Source organism: Bufo gargarizans, chromosome 4 (assembly GCF_014858855.1).
Source record: "Bufo gargarizans isolate SCDJY-AF-19 chromosome 4, ASM1485885v1, whole genome shotgun sequence".
Classification (NCBI taxonomy): domain Eukaryota; kingdom Metazoa; phylum Chordata; class Amphibia; order Anura; family Bufonidae; genus Bufo; species Bufo gargarizans.
In genome coordinates this window covers 46,347,624-46,369,063 of record NC_058083.1, presented here as the reverse complement: position 1 = coordinate 46,369,063, position 21,440 = coordinate 46,347,624, and the positions used below count along the sequence as shown (strand labels likewise).

Here is a 21,440-nt window from a genome sequence, read left to right as displayed (position 1 = left end):
ATGGGGGCACTGTGGATGTCACTATTATGGGGGCACTGTGGATGTCACTGTTATGGGGGGCACTGTGGATGACACTGTTATGGGGGCACTGTGGATGTCACTGTTATGGGGGCACTGTGGATGTCACTGTTATGGGGGCGCTGTGGATGTCACTGTTATGGGGGCACTGTGGATGTCACTGTTATGGGGGCACTGTGGATGTCACTGTTATGGGGGCGCTGTGGATGACACTGTTATGGGGGCACTGTGGATGTCACTGTTATGGGAGCACTGTGGATGTCACTGTTATGGGAGCACTGTGGATGTTACTGTTATGGGGGCACTGTGGATGTCACTGTTATGGGGGCACTGTGGATGTCACTGTTATGGGGGCACTGTGGATGTCACTGTTATGGGGGTACTGTGGATGTCACTGTTATGGGGGCACTGTGGATGTCACTGTTATGGGGGCACTGTGGATGTCACTGTTATGGGGGCACTGTGGATGTGACTGTTATGGGGGCACTGTGGATGTCACTGTTATGGGAATTTAGGGGCCCCCCTATGTAGGGGCTCTCTGGAGTTATGGGGCCCTAGCTGCCTGTATACTCTTCCCTGCCCGTACATGCCACTGGACTACATAAGTGTTAGGATGCACAGACTTGTATATAGACCCCAGGGGAGGACTGAGGGCCCCGGGGCCACGGGCTGATGAGAGGCACATCCCCTGTACAACTCTTCTCCGAGGGGGAGATTTACCAACAGAAGTGCCCGGGAAACATGGCGCTTTTGCCCATAGCAACCAGTGACTGCTAGGCAGGGTGTGGAGGGAATATGTCGGGAGCGGTGCCAGGCTGTGGCATTTGGTGACATTACAATGAGCACCTCCATATGCCGGCACAGATGTAGAGGAAGGTCACCGGGCGGCCATGCTGTCAGCCCTCCGGCCAAATCTGATGCTAATAACTAAGAGCAAATACATTTTTGTTTTCCCCTCTGGTGAGGATGGCGGGCGGCCAGGGGAACACCAGCTGTGGGACCCCCGACGCTGAAAACAGTCACCTTCTACAGAAAACTGTGCAGCAGAGCAGGGGCCCCCGCCCAGCTGGAATGTAATCCTTCCTGGTGCCGAGACCTGACCCTCCGAGGGCCCAGCCACCAGCCAGGGCCACATCAATGCCTCAAGTGCTCCAGCAATAGGGGAACTACAACCCTCAGCATGCCCCAAAAAACCAAAGTTCTGCTCAGTGAAATCAATAGGGAAACTACAATTCTCAGCATGACACAAAAACCCAAGTTCCTGCTCATTGCAATCAATAGGGGAACTACAACCCTCAGCATGCCCCGAAAACCCAAGGTCCTGCTCATTGCAATCAATAGGGGAACTACAACCCTCAGCATGCCACGAAAACCCACGGTTCTACTGATTGCAATCAATAGGGCAACTACAACCCTCAGCATGCCACGAAAACCCAAGGTCCTGCTGATTGCAATCAACAGGGGAACTACAACTCTCAGCATGCCCAAAAAAGGCCAACACCCTGCTTAGCGCAAAGTTAACAACAGTGTTCTGGTTACAACTCTCAGCATGCCTGGAAAATGCAATATACCTCTCAGTGCAGTACTACAACACTCAGCATCCAATGTCATGCTCAGTGCAGTCTTGTGTTAGAGGCAAATAATGTTCTAGTTATTGCAGAACTACAATTCTCAGCCTTTCTATACGTCTGTACACCTCACAGGATTAGCACACATCTCTCCTGAAATGCTCTGTGCTGCAGAGGACTCGGCCCCTCCTGCATGTATGTCAGTCTGCACTCTCACAAGTCTTTTCAATAAAAACTGGCTAGAGATCTTCTTCAGTCAAGTTGGCATTTTTTTGCAATAAGCTGGTCACAAGGTGACACCACAATTTAAGATCAGTGACCACAAGGTGGCGCCACTATGGGAAGATCGGCAACCATAAGGTGGTGCCACTATGGTAAGATCAGTGACCACAAGGTGGCGCCAGTATAGTAAGATCGGCAACCATAAGGTGGTGCCACTATGGAAAGATTAGTGACCACAAGGTGGCGCCACTTTAGTAAAATCGGCGACCAAAAGGTGGTGCCACTACGGTAAGATCAGTGACCACAAGGTGGCGCCACTTTAGTAAAATCGGCGACCATAAGGTGGTGCCACTACGGTAAGATCAGTGACCACAAGGTGGCGCTACTATAGTAAGATCAGTGACCACAAGGTGGCGCCACTATGGAAATATCAGTGACCACAAGATGGCGCCACTATGGAAAGATCAGTGACCACAAGGTGGCGCCACTATGGAAAGATCCGTGACCACAAGGTGGCGCCACTATAGTAAGATCGGTGACCACAAGATGGCGCCACTATAGGAAAATCGGAGCTTATAAACATGCAGAACAGTCCAAGTCGAGACTCATTGAAGCAAGAAATTTAAATTGATTTGTGAACATCTTGTGGGACGTACTTTTTAATTTAAAGAGCACTTGTCCCTGAAAATCTTAATCTTTTACCTTATCTGTTCCTGGGAAAGCTGGGTGACGACCAGTATGGGTGACAAATCAGTCCAGTTATGGATCTGGGGATCTGTCGTTGCATAACTTGACATATTTGCCATTCAGGAGAGTGAGAACATTGGTTGACTACTCCTGTGTTTTAAACAGAATGATGCCTATTGGTTGTCACCCAGCTTTACCAGGAAGAGATATAGCAGAGAAGAGGACCACGCCATGATTTCAGTGATGTTATAGATGTGACTGCTATCAGCTGCTTCTCCTGTAATGTTACTGACAATTATTTTAGGATGAGTGTCCCTTTAAGACTTAAAGGGGTGTTCCAATTTTACATAATGAAGCTCAATCATGTATGACTGAAAGGTTCTACAACTGTCTAATATACTGTTACAACTTTCAATAGACAATGTTTTAATTCTTCACTATTTTCAAGAGCTCTACTTGCTGTCAGTGAATGAGGACACTTGTCAAGTGATACAATGGTGTCCAGTGTAGACAATGGCGCTCAGCACATCGGCAGCGGCTGCACAGTCTCTGCTACAATGTATCAGTCTGTAGTCACATGTATCACTTCCAGAACCAGCTGTGTACAGGTTACAAGAAATGTATTAGAGAACTGCAAAACTTTTCATTGCTAACCTAAACCCGGAGACCCCCTTTAAGGGGAAGGCGTGGCTACAGAATGGGGCGGAGCCTAGACATGTAAAGGTTGACCCTGACCTTGTTTCTTCTTCTTCAGCTGCTGGATCTGGTCCATCCTTTTGATTAGGATTTTGCATTTGTCCGGTTTGACACTGAAGTTGTCGATGTCCCCGATATTTGCTGACAGAAGCTCGGCCAGCTCCTCCAGGTATTTGTTTTCTTGCTCTCGCCGACGCTTTTCATTACTACAGGAGAGAAAAAAGAGAAAAACGGGTGAAAACTGGAGATTAGCAGGTTACCCTCCCCTCCTGAGCATATGTCACGCCTCTAGGATGAAAGGCAATCTAAACTGGGACTGCTGGCTGAGCTGGGACCACTGGCTTGACTGGGACTGCTGGCTGAACTAGGACCGCTGGCTGAACTGGGACCGCTGGCTGAACTGGGAATGCTGGCTGAACTGGGACTGCTGGCTGAACTGGGACCGCTGGCTGAACTGGGACCGCTGGCTGAACTAGGACCGCTGGCTGAACTGGGACCACTGGCTGAACGCTGGCTGAACTGGGGCCAGTGGCGTACATAGAAAAGTAAGGGCCCCATAGCAAGGATCAAACCAGGCCCCCCACACAGGACAGAAGGGTTTCTGCCTAAACCCTTTTCGATGACCCATGGGCCATTTTTCCACTGCCTCATTTGTTAAAAGTCCTGACCAAGTTTTCGCCTCCAGTAGAAGAGGAGATAATCCCAACTAAGACTGGGCCCCATCTTGCCTTGGGCCCTATAGCAGTCACACGGTCTGCCGCTATGGTAGTTACGCCCTTGCCACTGTCTAAACCAAGACTGTTAACTGAACTGGGACTGCTGACTGAAGTGGGGCTGCTGGCTGAACTTGAACTGTTGGTTGAACTGGGACTGCTGCCAGAACTAGGACTGCTGGCTGAACCAAGAGTGCTGCCTGAACCGGGACTGTTGACTGAACTGGGACTGCTGCCAGAACTGGGGTTGCTAGCTTAACTGGGACTGCTGCCTGAACTGGGACTAGTATTTGAACTGGGACTAGTGCCTGAACTGGGACTGCTGCCTGAATTGGGACTGCTGCCTGAACTGGGACTAGTACTTGAACTGGGACTAGTGCCTGAACTGTGACTGCTGCCTGAACTGGGACTAGTGCCTGAACTTGACTGCAACTAACATCCAGAATAACATCCATCACATGGGTATACCAAAATATGATTACAAATCACCAGACATTTTAAGGCCTCCCCCATAACAGCCTCGTATGTCCCCCCTTCTAATTCGTATTTTGAAAAACCACGTCCCTGTAAAGTCTGGACTGTGGGAGAAATCACATGACTAATGAAAGTGGGATATGCAAGACTGACAGATCACTGCCCCCTGCAAGATCACACACCTCTCCTGAAATACTCAGTGCTGCTGGTAGAACCTTGCTCAAAATCAAAAGAGAAAAAGCCACAAAAATGGACAAAAAGTCCTAAACTCCTTGAGGTTTTCATGCCACAGGTAGACAGGACTTTTTCACAACTATATATCTTTCTTCATTGATGTGTAAGGACCTAATACTTCTAACTGCTGAGGGTTTGCTACAATATATTCAGTCTAGGCAATCCTGTGCTATAACGTATCAGTGACGGTAAAAAGCTTCAGTCAGCAATCCTGGCTGTTCAGCTCACAGAGGATTGATACAAGGCTGGATACGATTGTAACAAACCCTCAGCCGTGTGAAATATCAGGTGTGTACGCTTGCGACCTTTGAATGCAAACAAGCATGTCATCACTCACTGATAGAAAGCAGGTTACGGCAGCAAGACCCCCACCCATCAGGCTTTAAAGGGGTTGTCCCAAGAGTCAGTGATAGGTGGGACTCACAGCCTCCTCCCATTGTATGTGTGATTTCACGCTGGAGGTAACTGGGAGCTGTTCGCTGTGTGTCGGACTCTATGCCCCTACATGTAATTTCCGATCCGGCATAGGTAGGTTAGCGTTAGGTCCCGTGTCACTTTGAGATACCTTGACGGGGTGCGCGGGCTCCGGTATCTTCTAATATATTGGTGAAAGTCTCATTTTAATATCAGAGGGTAAACCCTTAAACTTAGCCCAATATTGTCAATTGCATTTACCATTGTGGTGCACCATTTTCTTTAAATTTCTGTCGTCCCAAGATTTAGGGCTCATGCCCCGATGCCCATATTGCGGACCATAAACGGTGGGTCGGCATTGACTTGAATGAGTCCGTGATCCGCAAAACAAAACCGAAGATAGAACTTCACCTATCTTTTGCGGATCGGAAGCCCAAGGAAGCATTACGAAGCGGTCCGTGTCTCCGCACCGCAAAAAGATAAAACATGTCCTATATTTTGCCATTTCTTGCGGATCGCGAACCCATTCAAGTCCATGGGTCCAAATAGCGGTCCACAGCCCTTACGCTCGTGTGCATGAGCCCTTAAACTTATCCCCTAATCCACAGGATAGCGGATAAGCGTCTGATCAGTGCAGGACTGACTGCTGGGCCCCCCGCTGATCACAAGAACAAGGGCCCACATGGCGGTGGTCAAGCACTTCATTCAATCAATCCATCCAGTACATCAGCTGTCCAAGTATTGTGCCTGTTGGCAACTGTTAAGCTTCTGTGCCTTCATTTGGAAGACTGTAACTGTCAAGATTGTAAACCTGCAAAACGCGAAAATTTTGGCACATTCCCTTTAAGTACACATCTATTAGATAAATAAAATTTTAATTTTTTTTTTAAAAACCCCCCTGGGAGAGGGTGGTCCTTTGAGGAAGCAGAGTTCTTATCCTAATGGCTGAGTTCATCCTCTTCATCAGATGAGCGAGTAATTACATCACAGGCAGGTAAGTGGCTCAGGATTAAGGCCGGGCAGCTGCGGATAATTGTCAGCACAGGTCGGCCACATGGGATCAGGCTCCGTCTCCTCGTATTACACATAGGCTAGTGACCCACTTCTTCTGCCTTATTTATGTAATGTCACTAGCGAGTTCAGTTACATGACACATTTATCGTGGGCGCCAGGAGATTGCTCGCCATGGGGACTGGGAAAGGTCGCGCTGCGCACGGCCGTCCACCACTCAGTCCCCGTATTTCTACTAACAAGGGCATATTACGAAATCAGCGAAAACGGGATAATCTAAAAAAAAAACTGTATAATGCGACCAACATGGAATTCTCCACCTGAACGTGGTTTTACAAAAATCTGATTAATACGGCCTAAAGAAATGAGTGGTTTGAGCCCTGCCGAGCTTCCTCGCCCCGTCAGGACTGTAGTTATTACACTGTAGCCATAGCAACTAGAACTCCTTACAAGACTCAAATGCCAGCTCACCTGGCACTAGTAATCAGATTTTTCTTTAAACATACATTTAAGAGGAAAGGCTGTTTAAAGAAAATGTCACAAAAAAGAAAGACCACGTTCCTATCCATATCTGCTTGTCAATGACATAAAAAACAAAGCTGGCCTTAGTTTTGGGGGCGACCCAAAGCTTGCACCCCAGGAAACCGTCAGTGTTTTTTTTATGGACGGTCTGGGAATTTGAGCACTGTATGACTGCATATTATTTGGGCACCATGTGGGAAACCATTAGGGATGGGCACCAGTAGATCTAAGGCCCCTTTCACACGAGCGAGTTTTCCGCGCGGATGCGATGCGTGAGTTGAACACATTGCACCCGCACTGAATCAGGACCCATTCACTTCTATGTGGCTGTTCACATCAGCAGTGATTTTCATGCATCACTTGTGTGTTGCGTGGAAATCGCAGCATGCTCTATTTTGTGCGTTTTTCACGCAACGCAGGCCCCATAGAAGTGAATGGAGCTGCGTGAAAATCGCAAGCATCCGCAAGCAAGTGCGGATGCGGTGCGATTTTCACGCACGGTTGCTAGGAGACGATCGGGATGGAGACCCGATCAGTATTATTTTCCCTTATAACATGGTTATAAGGGAAAATAATTGCATTCTGAATACAGAATGCATAGTACAATAGCACTGGAGGGGTTAAAAAAAATAAAAAAAATATTTAACTCACCTTAATCCACTTGATCACGCAGCCGGCATCTCTTCTGTCTTCTTTTTTGCTGTGTGCAGGAAAAGGACCTGTGGTGACGTCACTCCGGTCATCACATGGTCCGTCACATGATCTTTTACCATGGTGATGGACCATGTGATGACCGGAGTGACGTCACACACAGGTCCTTTTCCTGCACACAGCAAAAAAGTAGACAGGAGAGATGCCGGCTGCCCGATCAAGTGGATTAAGGTGAGTTTAATTATTTTTTATATTTTTTTTAACCCCTCCAGCGCTATTTTACTAAGCATTCTGTATTCAGAATGTATTATTTTCCCTTATAACATGGTTATAAGGGAAAATAATACAATCTACACAACACCGATCCCAAGCCCGAACTTCTGTGAAAATCGCGCGTGTTCCCGCAAATCACACGCACCTTTTCCCGCAACGCCCGTCTGAAAGAGGCCTAAGGCCAGTCATGATCTGATGTTCCGATCTGCCACTTCTTATATTAAGATCAATAGGATGTCCATGTCATGTGACTTTACTTATTTATCAATGTGTTTAAGGGTAGTTGCCCTTTAATTGAGTGTTTGCTTGTTTGTCAGCTGATCGCTGGGCAACTTTACACAGGCAGCGATCAGGAGCGATCATTCAAAATTTTGATTGTTTGCCTGATCGAAGAAAGGTATTTGTTCAGGATTTTCATATTGATAGTCTATCCTCAGGATAGGTCATCAATATGAGATTGGCGGGAGTCTTGGTACATCCGTTGATCAGCTGTTTGAGGAGACAGCACAGCGCCGTACATCGTATAGTGGCTGTGCTTGGTACTGCAGCTCAGCCTCGTTCACTTGTATGGCTGGTTTCAGACGAGGGAGTGTCACTCTCCAGACTCGCAGCGCAGCTCCCGTCCTGACCTCCCAGCACTGCTGGGGTCGCATAGCATTATATTGATTTATGATGCTATGTAACCCTTAGGCCCCTTTCACACGGGCGAGTTTTCAGCACGGGTGCAATACGTGAACGCATTGCACCCGCACAGAATCCGGACCCACTCATTTCTATGGGGCTGTGCACATGAGCGATTGTTTTCACGCATCACTTCTGCATTGAGTGAAAATCGCAGCAAGCTCTATATTCAGCGTTTTTCACGCAATGCAGGCCCCATAGAAGTGAATGGGGCTGCGTGAAAATCGCATTGCATCCGGAAGCAAGTGCGGATGCGGTGCGATTTTCACGCATGGTTGCTAGGAGACGATCGGGATGGGAACCTGATCTTTAATATTTTCCCTTATAACATGGTTATAAGGGAAAATAATAGCATTCTTAATACAGAATGCATAGTACAATAGTGCTGGAGGGGTTAAAAAAATAATAATTAAACTCACCTCATCCACTTGTTTGCGCTGCCTGTTTCTCTTCTTACTTCTTCTTCGATGAGCTGGGAGAAAAGGACCTTTGGTGACGTCACTGCGCTCATCACATGGTCTGTCACATGATCTATCACCATGTGACGGACCATGCGATGAGCGCAGTGAGGTCACCACAGGTCCTTTTCCTCAAAGAAGAAGACAGAAGAGAAGCCGGGCAGCGCGAACAAGTGGATTAAGGTGAGTTTAATTTTTATTTATTTTTTTAACTCCTCCATCTCTAATTTACTTTGCATTCTGTATTAAGAATGTTATTATTTTCCCTTATAACCATGTTATAAGGGAAAATAATAATGATCGGGTCCCCATCCCGATCGTCTCCTAGCAACCGTGCTGAAAATCAAACCACATCTGCACTTGCTTGCGATTTTTACGCAGCCCTATTTACTTCTATGGGGCCTGCGTTGCGTGGGAAACACACAAAGAGGAGCATGCTGCGATTTTCACGCAACGCACAAATGATGCGTGAAAATCACAGCTCATGTGCACAGCCCCATAGAAGTGAATGGGTCCGGATTCAGTGCGGGTGCAATGCGTTCACCTCACGCATTGCACCCGCGCGGAAATCTCCCCCGTATGAAAGAGGCCAAAGGGTTACATAGCATCATAAATCAAAATAATGCTATGCGACCCCAGCAGTGCTGGGAGGTCAGGACGGGAGCTGCGCTGCGGTCCGGAGCGTGACACTCGCCCGTCTATAAGGGGCCAATGGGGCATCTGTGCCTAAGCCATGTGACCGATGAACGTGACGTCACGTGCCTAGTAGGAGGCCTAAGCGTTCACAGAGCGCTCTTCTAACGGCTGATCCCCCCCCCCCCCCATCGATCTGTTATTGGTGACCTATCCTGAGGGCAGGCCGTCAATATCTAAATTCCAGACAGGAGAATAGTACCACGTGCAGCGCTATTCTTCCCAGCCTTTGACGGCAGTGTGAACAGAGACTAAAAGAAGAAAGCGAAAACAATAGAAAAGATACAATAAACAAATAGAAAGAAAACAACAAATAAATAAATAGAACAAAAATATCAAAAACAAAAATCCACAACAAAATCCTCCAAAAAATGTAATATTTTGGATCCTAGCACTTAAAAAAAGTATATAAAAGTACCTTTTTTTTCATCATCCGTAGCATTTTGTAACCCCGCTTTTCTAAGGTCCTGAACAGCAAATCCAAGTCGGTGGAGAATGATCTGCTGGATGGGGCACTCAGCACCTGTCGGTGGCACCAGCGCCCGCTGTGCCTGGCACAGTCCTATATGAGAATGCCGTCCATCACTTCCATGAATGGTCTCATTCTTTGGAAAGGGGATTACCGCCATTACAGGAGGAAGTGGCCATATGGAGGCTTCCACCCTGAGAGCGGAGCAGCTGCCCGGCACCCAGGGCTGTTCACACACTCCTCGCTAATCGAGCATGGCGCGGACGTTTAATGTATGGGTCACGCTGAATGCAGCCTTTCTCCACACGTCGGCCATGAGCGCCGCGCCGCCGCCTTACCCGCACGTCTTCATCCCATCAATGCAACTTTGTATCCCGTGGGTGACTACTCACCTTTGCATGGTGTCACATGGCGAGGCTTTCCTCTTGCGGTCCTGGCTAGCAGGGTCGATCGAGCTGTCCCCAAGACCACTCATTTTGACCTATTTCACACCTGAAAGGAAAAACAAAAACAAAAATTAATGGTCGTGCATCTGGAAGTCAACCTGATTCTTAAAGGGTAGTTCCACTTTTAGTGGTCATTGTGGCACACTACTGAGCGCTCATTTACAGATCTAAGCCCACGTCAAAGAACACTAAAAGTGGAATTCCCCTTTAAGGCCAATTTAACCAGAGCCTTTGATCTTGATATAATAAGCATCGTCCTGAGATCAAAGGGGATTTTCAACCACGGCGTAAGGAAACGTTCTGCAACATCCTTGTTGTGCTTTCGATGCCTCGACACTCTCAAGATCTCTGCATGCTGTCAGCAAACAGAAACATTCTGGAGGCCGAAAACCTGTCCTGATTATGAAATCTGTGTCGAAGGCCCCAACGTGTGAGTTATCACAACCCCTTAGTAGTTTGAGTTGACTAGTCCAGGCTAGGTTTAAGGAGTGCTGCCATCAGCTGGCAGCAAGCAGAGGTGTTGAAATGCAAAATTGCGATCCAAAACAAAAGGAAAAGCAGTGACCATGACTAGTCCTAGCTAGGTTTAAGGAGTGCTTCCATCCGCTGGCAGCAAGCAGAGGTGTTAAAATGCAAAATTGCGATCCAAAACAAAGGAAAAGCAGTGACCATGACTAGTCCAGGCTAGGTTTAAGGAGTGCGTCCATTCACTGGCAGCAAGCAGAGGTGTTTAAATGCAAAAGGAAAAGCAGTGACCAATTAGATCTCAGCTATTTATCAAAAGCAGGGATATGATTGGTTGCTTCACCCATGCACTGGTTTTGCGACATTTTTGTCCCACTGTCCCCCTCCCGCACCTCATCGGGTATTATTACCCATCTGCCCCTGGAATACAAACAACCAGCACTCCTGCAGCACGGGTGACCACCCTGCTTTCCTCAAGAGCAAGAAGGTCCAGAGTAGTCACCTGTAGTGGTCAACCCCCCATACAGCCTAGACCAGGGGTAGGCAACCTCTGGCTCCCAGCAGTTGTGAAACTGCAACTCCCAGCATGCATACTTGCTCTGCTCTTCTAAGAACTCTCATAGAAATGAATGGAGCATGCTGGGAATTGTAGTTTCACAACAGCTGGGAGCCGGAGTTTGCCTACCCCTGGCCTAGACAGTCCTGCCCTGCCTGATGATTGGTGAGGATTCTCTAATGAAAAATTACTATAAATATTATTAATAATAAAATAAAATATAATCAAATACTCTTATTTGATAAAGGAAGTGTTCCCCTTTAAAAAGGTCACAAACAACAGCAACCAGAAACAGAATCAAATAATTTCCCTCTTTGAAGTAAGGACCAGGTGTAGAAGAAAAGGAAAACTCCTCATGTAGGGCACATGGCGGCCAGGCCCTCCCCGACTGGTATCTATCTCGCTGGCAGCCCCGAAATCAGATCTGTCCACTCCGATGTTACATAAGACGGACTGCAGTGAATGCGGCCTGACAGCTCCTACCCCAGATCTGCTGCAGTTCAAAGCAGCCCAATACCATCGAAGGGCTTGTCACGCTACAGCATCTAATGATCAGCATCTGCTCACACACTGCACCTCGCTGGCTGCGCAGGAGCGCCGCTCCACTGTGCACACAGCATACTCCAATCACATCCAGAGCTTTTATAGAGCTTTTCTCCCTGCTGCCCCTTCTGGAACAGAGACTGGAGAGAGAGACCACAATATATTTTACTGCATTATAGGAAATGTAGTAATAGGATATAACCGTTATATTCTTGTACACAGGAGCAGTATTATAGTAGTTATATTCTTGTACATAGGAGGCAGCATTATATTAGTTATATTCTTGTACATAGGAGCAGTATTATAGCAGTTATATTCTTGTACATAGGAGGCAGTATTATAGTAGTTATATTCTTGTACATAGGAGCAGTATTATAGTAGTTATATTCTTGTACATAGGAGCAGTATTATAGTAGTTATATTCCTGTACATAGGAGGCAGTATTATAGTAGTTATATTCTTGTACATAGGAGCAGTATTATAGTAGTTATATTCTTGTACATAGGAGGCAGTATTATAGTAGTTATATTCTTGGACATAGGAGGCAGTATTATAGTAGTTATATTCTTGGACATAGGAGGCAGTATTATAGTAGTTATATTCTTGTACATAGGAGCAGTATTATAGTAGTTATATTATTGTACATAGGAGCAGTATTATAGTAGTTATATTCTTGTACATAGGAGCAGTATTATAGTAGTTATATTCTTGCACATAGGAGCAGTATTATAGTAGGTATATTCTTGTACATAGGAGGCAGTATTATAGTAGTTATATTCTTGTACATAGGAGGCAGTATTATAGTAGTTATATTCTTGTACATAGGAACAGTATTATAGTAGTTATATTCTTGTACATAGGAGCAGTATTATAGTAGTTATATTCTTGTACATAGGAGCAGTATTATAGTAGTTATATTCTTGTACATAGGAGCAGTATTATAGTAGTTATATTCTTGTGCATAGGAGCAGTATTATAGTAGTTATATTCTTGTACATAGGAGCAGTATTATAGTAGTTATATTCTTGTACATAGGAGGCAGTATTATAGTAGTTATACTCTTGTACATAGGAGCAATATTATAGTAGTTATATTCTTGTACATAGGAGGTAGTATTATAGTAGTTATATTCTTGTACATAGGAGCAGTATTATAGTAGTTATATTCTTGTACATAGGAGCAGTATTATAGTAGTAATATTCCTGTACATAGGAGCAGTATTATAGTAGTTATATTCTTGTACATAGGAGGCAGTATTATAGTAGTTATATTCTTGTACATAGGAGCAGTATTATAGTAGTTATATTCTTGTACATAGGAGGCAGTATTATAGTAGTTATATTCTTGTACATAGGAGGCAGTATTATAGTAGTTATATTCTTGTACATAGGAGGCAGTATTATAGTAGTTATATTCTTGTACATAGGAGGCAGTATTATAGTAGTTATATTCTTGTACATAGGAGCAGTATTATATTAGTTATATTCTTGTACATAGGAGCAGTATTATAGTAGTTATACTCTTGTACATAGGAAGCAGTATTATAGTAGTTATATTCTTGTACATAGGAGCAGTATTATAGTAGTTATATTCCTGTACATAGGAGCAGTATTATAGTAGTTATATTCTTGTACATAGGAGCAGTATTATAGTAGTTATATTCTTGTACATAGGGGGCAGTATTATAGTAGTTATATTCTTGCACATAGGAGCAGTATTATAGTAGTTATATTCTTGTACATAGGAGGCAGTATTATAGTAGTTATAGTCTTGTACATAGGAGGCAGTATTATAGTAGTTATATTCTTGTACATAGGAGGCAGTATTATAGTAGTTATATTCTTGTACATAGGGGGCAGTATTATAGTAGTTATATTCTTGCACATAGGAGCAGTATTATAGTAGATATATTTTTGTACATAGGAGGCAGTATTATAGTAGTTATAGTCTTGTATATAGGAGCAGTATTATAGTAGTTATATTCTTGTACATAGTAGCAGTATTATAGTAGTTATATTCTTGTACATAGGAGCAGTATTATAGTAGTTATATTCTTGTACATAGGAGCAGTATTATAGTAGTTATATTCTTGTACATAGGAGCAGTATTATAGTAGTTATATTCCTTTACATAGGAGCAGTATTATAGTAGTTATATTCTTGTACATAGGAGCAGTATTATAGTAGTTATATTCTTGTACATAGGAGCAGTATTATAGTAGATATATTCTTGTATATAGGAGGCAGTATTATAGTAGTTATATTCTTGTACATAGGAGGCAGTATTATAGTAGTTATATTCTTGTACATAGGAGCAGTATTATAGTAGTTATATTCTTGTACATAGGAGGCAGTATTATAGTAGTTATATTCTTGTACATAGGAAGCATAGTTATTATGAATATTGTGTTACTTTTTAATTATACTACATTGTGCCTTTATTTTAGATAAGTACTTAAAAAGTTTGGTGAGGGTGCTCTCGGCAATGCTACCCCCTCCTCCTTCGTACCACTTCCCGCACACTGGAAGCGGAGTAAAGAGGTTTGATCTATCAGGGGAGAATCTATAAGTGAGATCCCGCGCTCTCTCGCAGCTAATGGACTGGAATCAATAAGAATAAATGGCGTGTTTTATTGCGCTGCAGAACTGTCTGCTACATGTCTTGTGATAAGCACCCGAAATTACCTGCCTTTAATTCTCTTCTTGACCTAGTTGGCATACTGTGGAAATGTTCTCATAGGTCACATGACTGCACCAAACACTTTTTACACTTTAAGATCTGCTTTCATCCACAATGCGCTCAGGAGGGGCTACGGTAAATATCCGCAAATTGATTGACAGGTTAAGAGCTCTTAATATGGGAATATACGAGCCACCTCTAATGAAGTCCATGGGACCTGCATCGACAAGAGCCCCAGACCGTAAGGGGCTTTTAAAAAATCCAGACTGTCCCAGTGGGTTGTGGCGAGGCGTATAGTCCGAAAATGAAAGGAGGTGGCACCATCCAGTAAGGGATATGTATATTTACCATTAACCATCTACCTTATAGTTGTCAATTTGTCAATGCCCCCAAAACTCTCATTGGAAGTATTTGAGAGCAGGGTTAATGTCAGCCACATGCTTTAAGCTAAGGCCTTCATTACAGCTCCTCGGGGGCGGGTACCCAACTTTCTTAGAGTCCTGAACTGTGAAAATGCCCAGAGGGCATATACATTGTGCCGAATACACGTCTGGTAAAGCCTAGTGACGGTCCTTATAGGAGATGTAAGGGCAGCCATATTGGTGACCATTCAGCTTGCGTGGAACCCAATAGAAGAAGACTTTTTGAACCGTCATGCAACTTTAACTTTGGTTTCAGCTAAAAGGAATTTTCCGTTTATAGGAAAAAGTTATAGAGTAAAGTAAAATATAAAATAAATAATTACTTTCTATGCGGTAAAAAAATTAAGATACACAAGGATGCCGTTCCAGGGTCACTTGACTTAAATTGCATAAAAGTTGCATGAGGGTGAGCAACACTGAGCCAAATAGAATGGAGGTGATAGAATTGATTTACGTGGGACAGACTATGAAGGATGAAACCCTCAGACGTCCCCCTCCCTCCCACTTAGTATTGATAGGGATGAAGACGCTCATCAGACTTGAGGGACCCTTGGCAGAAGAGCGCTGTGACAGATATCGCTCGCGGGCCTCGCTGCTGTCAGAGTCACAGATGCTTCAGATCACTCATTCTTCTGTTCATGGGGTATGGCAGCGAGTTTGAGACCTTATTTAAGTACCAACCCAGATGGCCCTTTTTTTTTTTTTTTTTAAACATCTTCTCTAGAGGCTAAATCCAAATAGACGCTCCAGTTCCACACCATTCTCATGCTCCCAGCTTGCTGTCAGTGAATGGAAACATGCCATCAGAGGCTGGCAACTGTTAGAGACCTAATCATTCTCACAGCTGGTGGTTTGTTCCAATTGAATCCAGTGATCCACAGCACAAGTCTTTCTCTTCTCCCGATTGTTACAATGTATCACTGGGAGTAAAAAGTATCAGTCCCAATTGAGGACTGTCCAGCTGTGAAAGGTATTATTAGGTCAGGGCACGTCGTTCAGCTTCTGGAGGTAGATGTGAATGTTTCCATTAGTTAACAGTAAGCAGAGATCTTAAAAAATTAATTGAATGAATTATATTTTTATACAGTTGTACTTCTAGTGTAAAACTGAAAAATATCTGATTAATAAGGCAGTAGTAGGTGGGAATTGGCAGGTTTGAGTCCGAATTTGTCTCCTTGCAGCCCCTCTATCCTCACGATCATAGCATTTTGGACCTGATCTAGAGCAGTGATGGCTAACCTCCGTGGTGAAACTACGACTCCCAGCATGCTCCATTTGTTTCTATGGAAGTGTGCATCTTGGGAGTTGTAGTTTTACCACAGTTGGAGTGTGGGAGGTTAGCCATCACAGATCTAGATTCGTGTGCATGAGCCCTTAGGCTGGCTATAAACATCAGATAACTGTCAGCAGAGAACTAGCTCTCCCGATCCCCCATACACATGCATGCTCGTCTCAGTGCGCAGGTGTGGTGAAAGGTAGAGGGGAGAAGGCAGCTGCCAGACACCAGTCACAAAGAATTAGTACTAAGGTGACATTTGCAGCTGGCATTATTAATCCGATTTTGAGTATTTTTCATCCCCTCACCCCTGTGGGCATTATTAATCCGATTTTGAGTATTTTTCATCCCCTCATACCTGTTGGCATTATTAATCCGATTTTGAGTATTTTTCATCCCCTCACACCTGTTGGCATTATTAAACCGATTTTGAGTATTTTTCATCCCCTCACACCTGTTGGCATTATTAATCCTATTTTGAGTATTTTTCATCCCCTCACACCTGTTGGCATTATTAATCCGATTTTGAGTATTTTTCACCCCCTCATCCCTGTTAGCATTATTAATCCGATTTTGAATATTTTTCATCCCTGTTGGCATTATTAATCAGATTTTGAGTATTTTTCATCCCCTCATCCCTGTGGGCATTATTAATCCGATTTTGAGTATTTTTTATCCCCTCACACCTGTTGGCATTATTAATCCGATTTTGAGTATTTTTCATCCCCTCATACCTGTTGGCATTATTAATCCGATTTTGAATATTTTTTATCCCCTCACCCCTGTTGGCATTATTAATCCGATTTTGAATATTTTTCATCCCCTCACACCTGTTGGCATTATTAATCCGATTTTGAGTATTTTTCACCCCCTCATCCCTGTTAGCATTATTAATCCGATTTTGAATATTTTTCATCCCTGTTGGCATTATTAATCCGATTTTGAGTATTTTTCATCCCCTCACACCTGTTGGCATTATTAATCTGATTTTGAATATTTTTTTACCCCTGTTGGCATTATTTATCCGATTTTGAGTATTTTTCATCCCCTCACACCTGTTGGCATTATTAATCCGATTTTGAATATTTTTTTACCCCTGTTGGCATTATTTATCCGATTTTTAATATTTTTCATCCCCTCACACCTGTTGGCATTATTAATCCAATTTTGAGTATTTTTTTACCCCTGTTGGCATTATTTATCCGATTTTGAATATTTTTCATCCCCTCACACCTGTTGGCATTATTAATCCAATTTTGAGTATTTTTCATCCCCTCATCCCTGATGGCTTTATTAATCCGATTTTAAATATTTTTCACCCCCTCATCCGTGATGGCATTATTAATCCGATTTTGAATATAATATTTTTTCATGGAGAAACCTCTTTAGCTCCGGGGCAGCCACATGGGTTGTGAACTGGCTTTTCTAGGAACAGACATGATTTTTATCACCATCCACATCAATGTTCACACACAGAACTGTTGCTGTGGCAGCCAAGCAGGATGTGAATGATGATTTGATTTTATGTCCCTAGGCTGAACTACAAAAGGTCAGGAAGTGTTGTCATATGGACATGGGAGAAGGGTTTCCCTGTTTTCCTGTACATAAGGGGCCGTTCTCTAACACCTCCAGACTCTTATACACAAGGAGGTTCAGTGCAGACATGTCGGCATTTGCTATTTACAAGGGAGCAGCTGTCAGATGAATGACGCCCGCTGCATGATGGCCCTGTCACAACAAGGAGATTCTTGAGACTGATGAAGGTCCCTGGCAGTGATCATCAGCAGCAGCAGCAGCAGCGTTTACCAGGAGGGCAGGAGATAATTACCAGAGATCACTTGTGGACTAGAGAGTCCTGCAGACAAGAGACTGTAATAAATACTAATTCCTATGAGGACAAGCAGACAGTTACATCAGGAAAACACATTAAGGGGACATTTGTGCCACAGATCCTCCATAACAGTGTGTTCTCCACAGATCCCTCATAACAGTGTCATCCACAGATCCCTCATAACAGTGTCATCCACAGATCCTCCATAACAGTGTCATCCACAGATCCCCCATAACAGTGTCATCCACAGATCCTCCATAACAGTGTCATCCACAGATCCTCCATAACAGTGTCATCCACAGATCCTCCATAACAGTGTCATCCACAGATCCTCCATAACAGTGTCATCCACAGATCCTTCATAACAGTGTCATCCACAGATCCCCCATAACAGTGTTATCCACAGATCCTCCATAACAGTGTCATCCACAGATCCTCCATAACAGTGTCATCCACAGATCCCCCATAACAGTGTGTCCTCCACAGATCCCCCATAACAGTGTGTCCTCCACAGATCCCCCATAACAGTGTCATCTACAGATCCTCCATAACAGTGTCATCCACAGATCCACCATAAGTGTCATCCACAGATCCCCATAACAGTGTGTTCTCCACAGATCCCACATAACAGTGTGTCATCCACAAATCCCCCATAACAGTGTGTCCTCCACAGACCCCCATAACAGTGTGTCCTCCACAGATCCCTCATAACATTGTCATCCACAGATCCCTCATAACTGTGTCATCCACAGATCCCTCATAACAGTGCCATCCACAGATCCCTCATAACAGTGTCATCCACAGATCCCTCATTACAGTGCCATCCACAGATCCCTCATAACAGTGTGTCATCAACAGATCCCTCATAACAGTGTCATCCACAGATCCTCCATAACAGTGTGTCCTCCACAGATCACCCATAACAGTGTCATCCACAAATGCCCCCATCACAGTGCCATCCTGAGATCCCCATAACAGTGCCATCCTGAGATCCCCATAACAGTGTCATCCACAGATCCCCCATAACAGTGTCATCCACAGATCCCCCATAACAGTGTCATCCACAGACCCCCATAACAGTGTGTCCTCCACAGATCCCTCATAACATTGTCATCCACAGATCCCTCATAACAGTGCCATCCACAGATCCCTCATAACAGTGCCATCCACATATCCCTCATAACAGTGTCATCCACAGATCCCTCATAACTGTGTCATCCACAGATCCCTTATAACAGTGCCATCCACAGATCCCTCATAACAGTGTCATCCACAGATCCCTCATAACTGTGTCATCCACAGATCCCTCATAACAGGTGTCATCCACAGATCCCTCATAACAGTGTCATCCACAGATCCCTCATAACAGTGTCATCCACAGATCCCTCATAACAGTGTCATCCACAGATCCCTCATTACAGTGCCATCCACAGATCCCTCATAACAGTGTGTCATCAACAGATCCCTCATAACAGTGTCATTCACAGATCCTCCATAACAGTGTCATCCACAGATCCTCCATAACAGTGTGTCCTCCACAGATCACCCATAACAGTGTCATCCACAGATGCCCCCATCACAGTGCCATCCTGAGATCCCCATAACAGTGCCATCCACAGATCCCCATAACAGTGTCATCCACAGATCCCCCATAACAGTGTCATCCACAGATCCCCCATAACAGTGTCATCCACAGATCCCCCATAACAGTGTCATCCACAGATCCCCCATAACAGTGTGTCATCCACAGATCCCTCATAACAGTGTCATCCACAGATCCCTCATAACAGTGTCATCCACAGATCCCCCATCACAGTGCCATCCAGAGATCCCCTCCTTAACAGTGTCATCCACAGATCTCCCAAAATAGTGTCATCCACAGATCCCCCATAACAGTGTGTTATTCTATTACTAGTGACTTCTTATGAGGTAGAGGGGCCTTTAGGGCCCCTAAGGCCCCAGGCCCAGACTGCTTCCTCTGCACATCCTATAGCTACACCACTGGTCAGCCGTTCTGTCTACAGAATAGAGAAGAAGTGGAGACAGGTCCCTTTAACAAGACAAATGTTATTACAAAGGAATTATAATAGACATATTACAATTCACAAATCTCGCAATCCAGCCTGGTGCCCCATGTGGCAGATTACCAGCCTCCACTGTGTCGCCCTGCAGCACCCCCCTCGCCTGCTCTAATCCTTCACCACCAGTTTAGGCAGCCGTTACAGATCTTGATGATTTCTCATTCCCTGGGGTTATATCCCAGTCAGATCCTCTGGTGGGGAGGAGTATCCTGTCCAAACCGCAGCTCCAGTGCTTTTCTGGGTGTTTACACTGAATTATTAGAGATTACTGAGCGTGCTGCACCCGCTGCATCCACACTGTGTGAGTACAGCGCAATACATGACAGTAACCTGGCAATCAGGGTAATACAAGTGCAGGCATGAAAGCATGGAGACTCCAGGAATATTGTGGGATGAATTTAGTATATGCTAGCATGCATACTCCAGAGGTGCACTCACTATTCTGCTGATGCAGTCACTGTGTACATACATTACATTACTTATCCTGTACTGATCCTGAGTTACATCCTGTATTATACTCCAGAGCTGCACTCACTATTCTGCTGGTGGAGTCACTGTGTACATACATTGCATTACTTATCCTGTACTGATCCTGAATTACATCCTGTATTATACTCCAGAGCTGCATTCACTATTCCGCTGGTGCAGTCACTGTGTACATACATTACATTACTTATCCTGTACTGATCCTGATTACATCCTGTATTATACTCCAGAGCTGCACTCACTATTCTGCTGGTACAGTCACTGTGTACATACATTACAGTACTTATCCTGTACTGATCCTGAGTTACATCCTGTATTATACTGCAGAGCTGCACTCACTATTCTGCTGGTGCAGTCACTGTGTACATACATTACTTATCCTGTACTGATCCTGAGTTACATCCTGTATTATACTCCAGAGCTGCACTCACTATTCTGCTGGTGCAGTCACTGTGTACATTACTTATCCTGTACTGATCCTGAGTAACATCCTGTATTATACTCCAGAGCTGCACTCACTATTCTGCTGGTGCAGTCACTGTGTACATACATTACATGACTTATCCTGTACTGATCCTGAGTTACATCCAGAGCTGCACTCACTATTCTGCTGGTGCAGTCACTGTGTACATACATTACTTATCCTGTACTGATCCTGAGTTACATCCTGTATTATACTCCAGAGCTGCACTCACTATTCTGCTGGTACAGTCACTGTGTACATACATTACATTACTTATCCTGTACTGATCCTGAGTTACATCCTGTATTATACTCCAGAGCTGCACTCAGTATTCTGCTGGTGCAGTCACTGTGTACATACATACATTACTTATCCTGTACTGATCCTGAGTTACATCCTGTATTATAC

General features: G+C 44.4%; 1 protein-coding gene across 7 annotated transcripts in view; it reads right to left on the bottom strand.

The window, feature by feature from the left end:
* The window catches only part of NCOA1 (nuclear receptor coactivator 1), a 337,419-nt gene that overhangs the window by 98,192 nt on the left and 217,787 nt on the right, over positions 1-21,440 (bottom strand). For all 7 annotated transcript variants that reach the window (XM_044289126.1, XM_044289125.1, XM_044289128.1 and 4 more), the window contains 2 exons: positions 10,177-10,276; positions 3,231-3,397 (listed from right to left, as the gene is read on the bottom strand). In XM_044289126.1, the coding sequence (XP_044145061.1) occupies positions 3,231-3,397; positions 10,177-10,259 (250 nt within the window). In that variant the 5' untranslated portion in view covers positions 10,260-10,276. The remainder of the gene's footprint in view (positions 1-3,230; positions 3,398-10,176; positions 10,277-21,440) is intronic.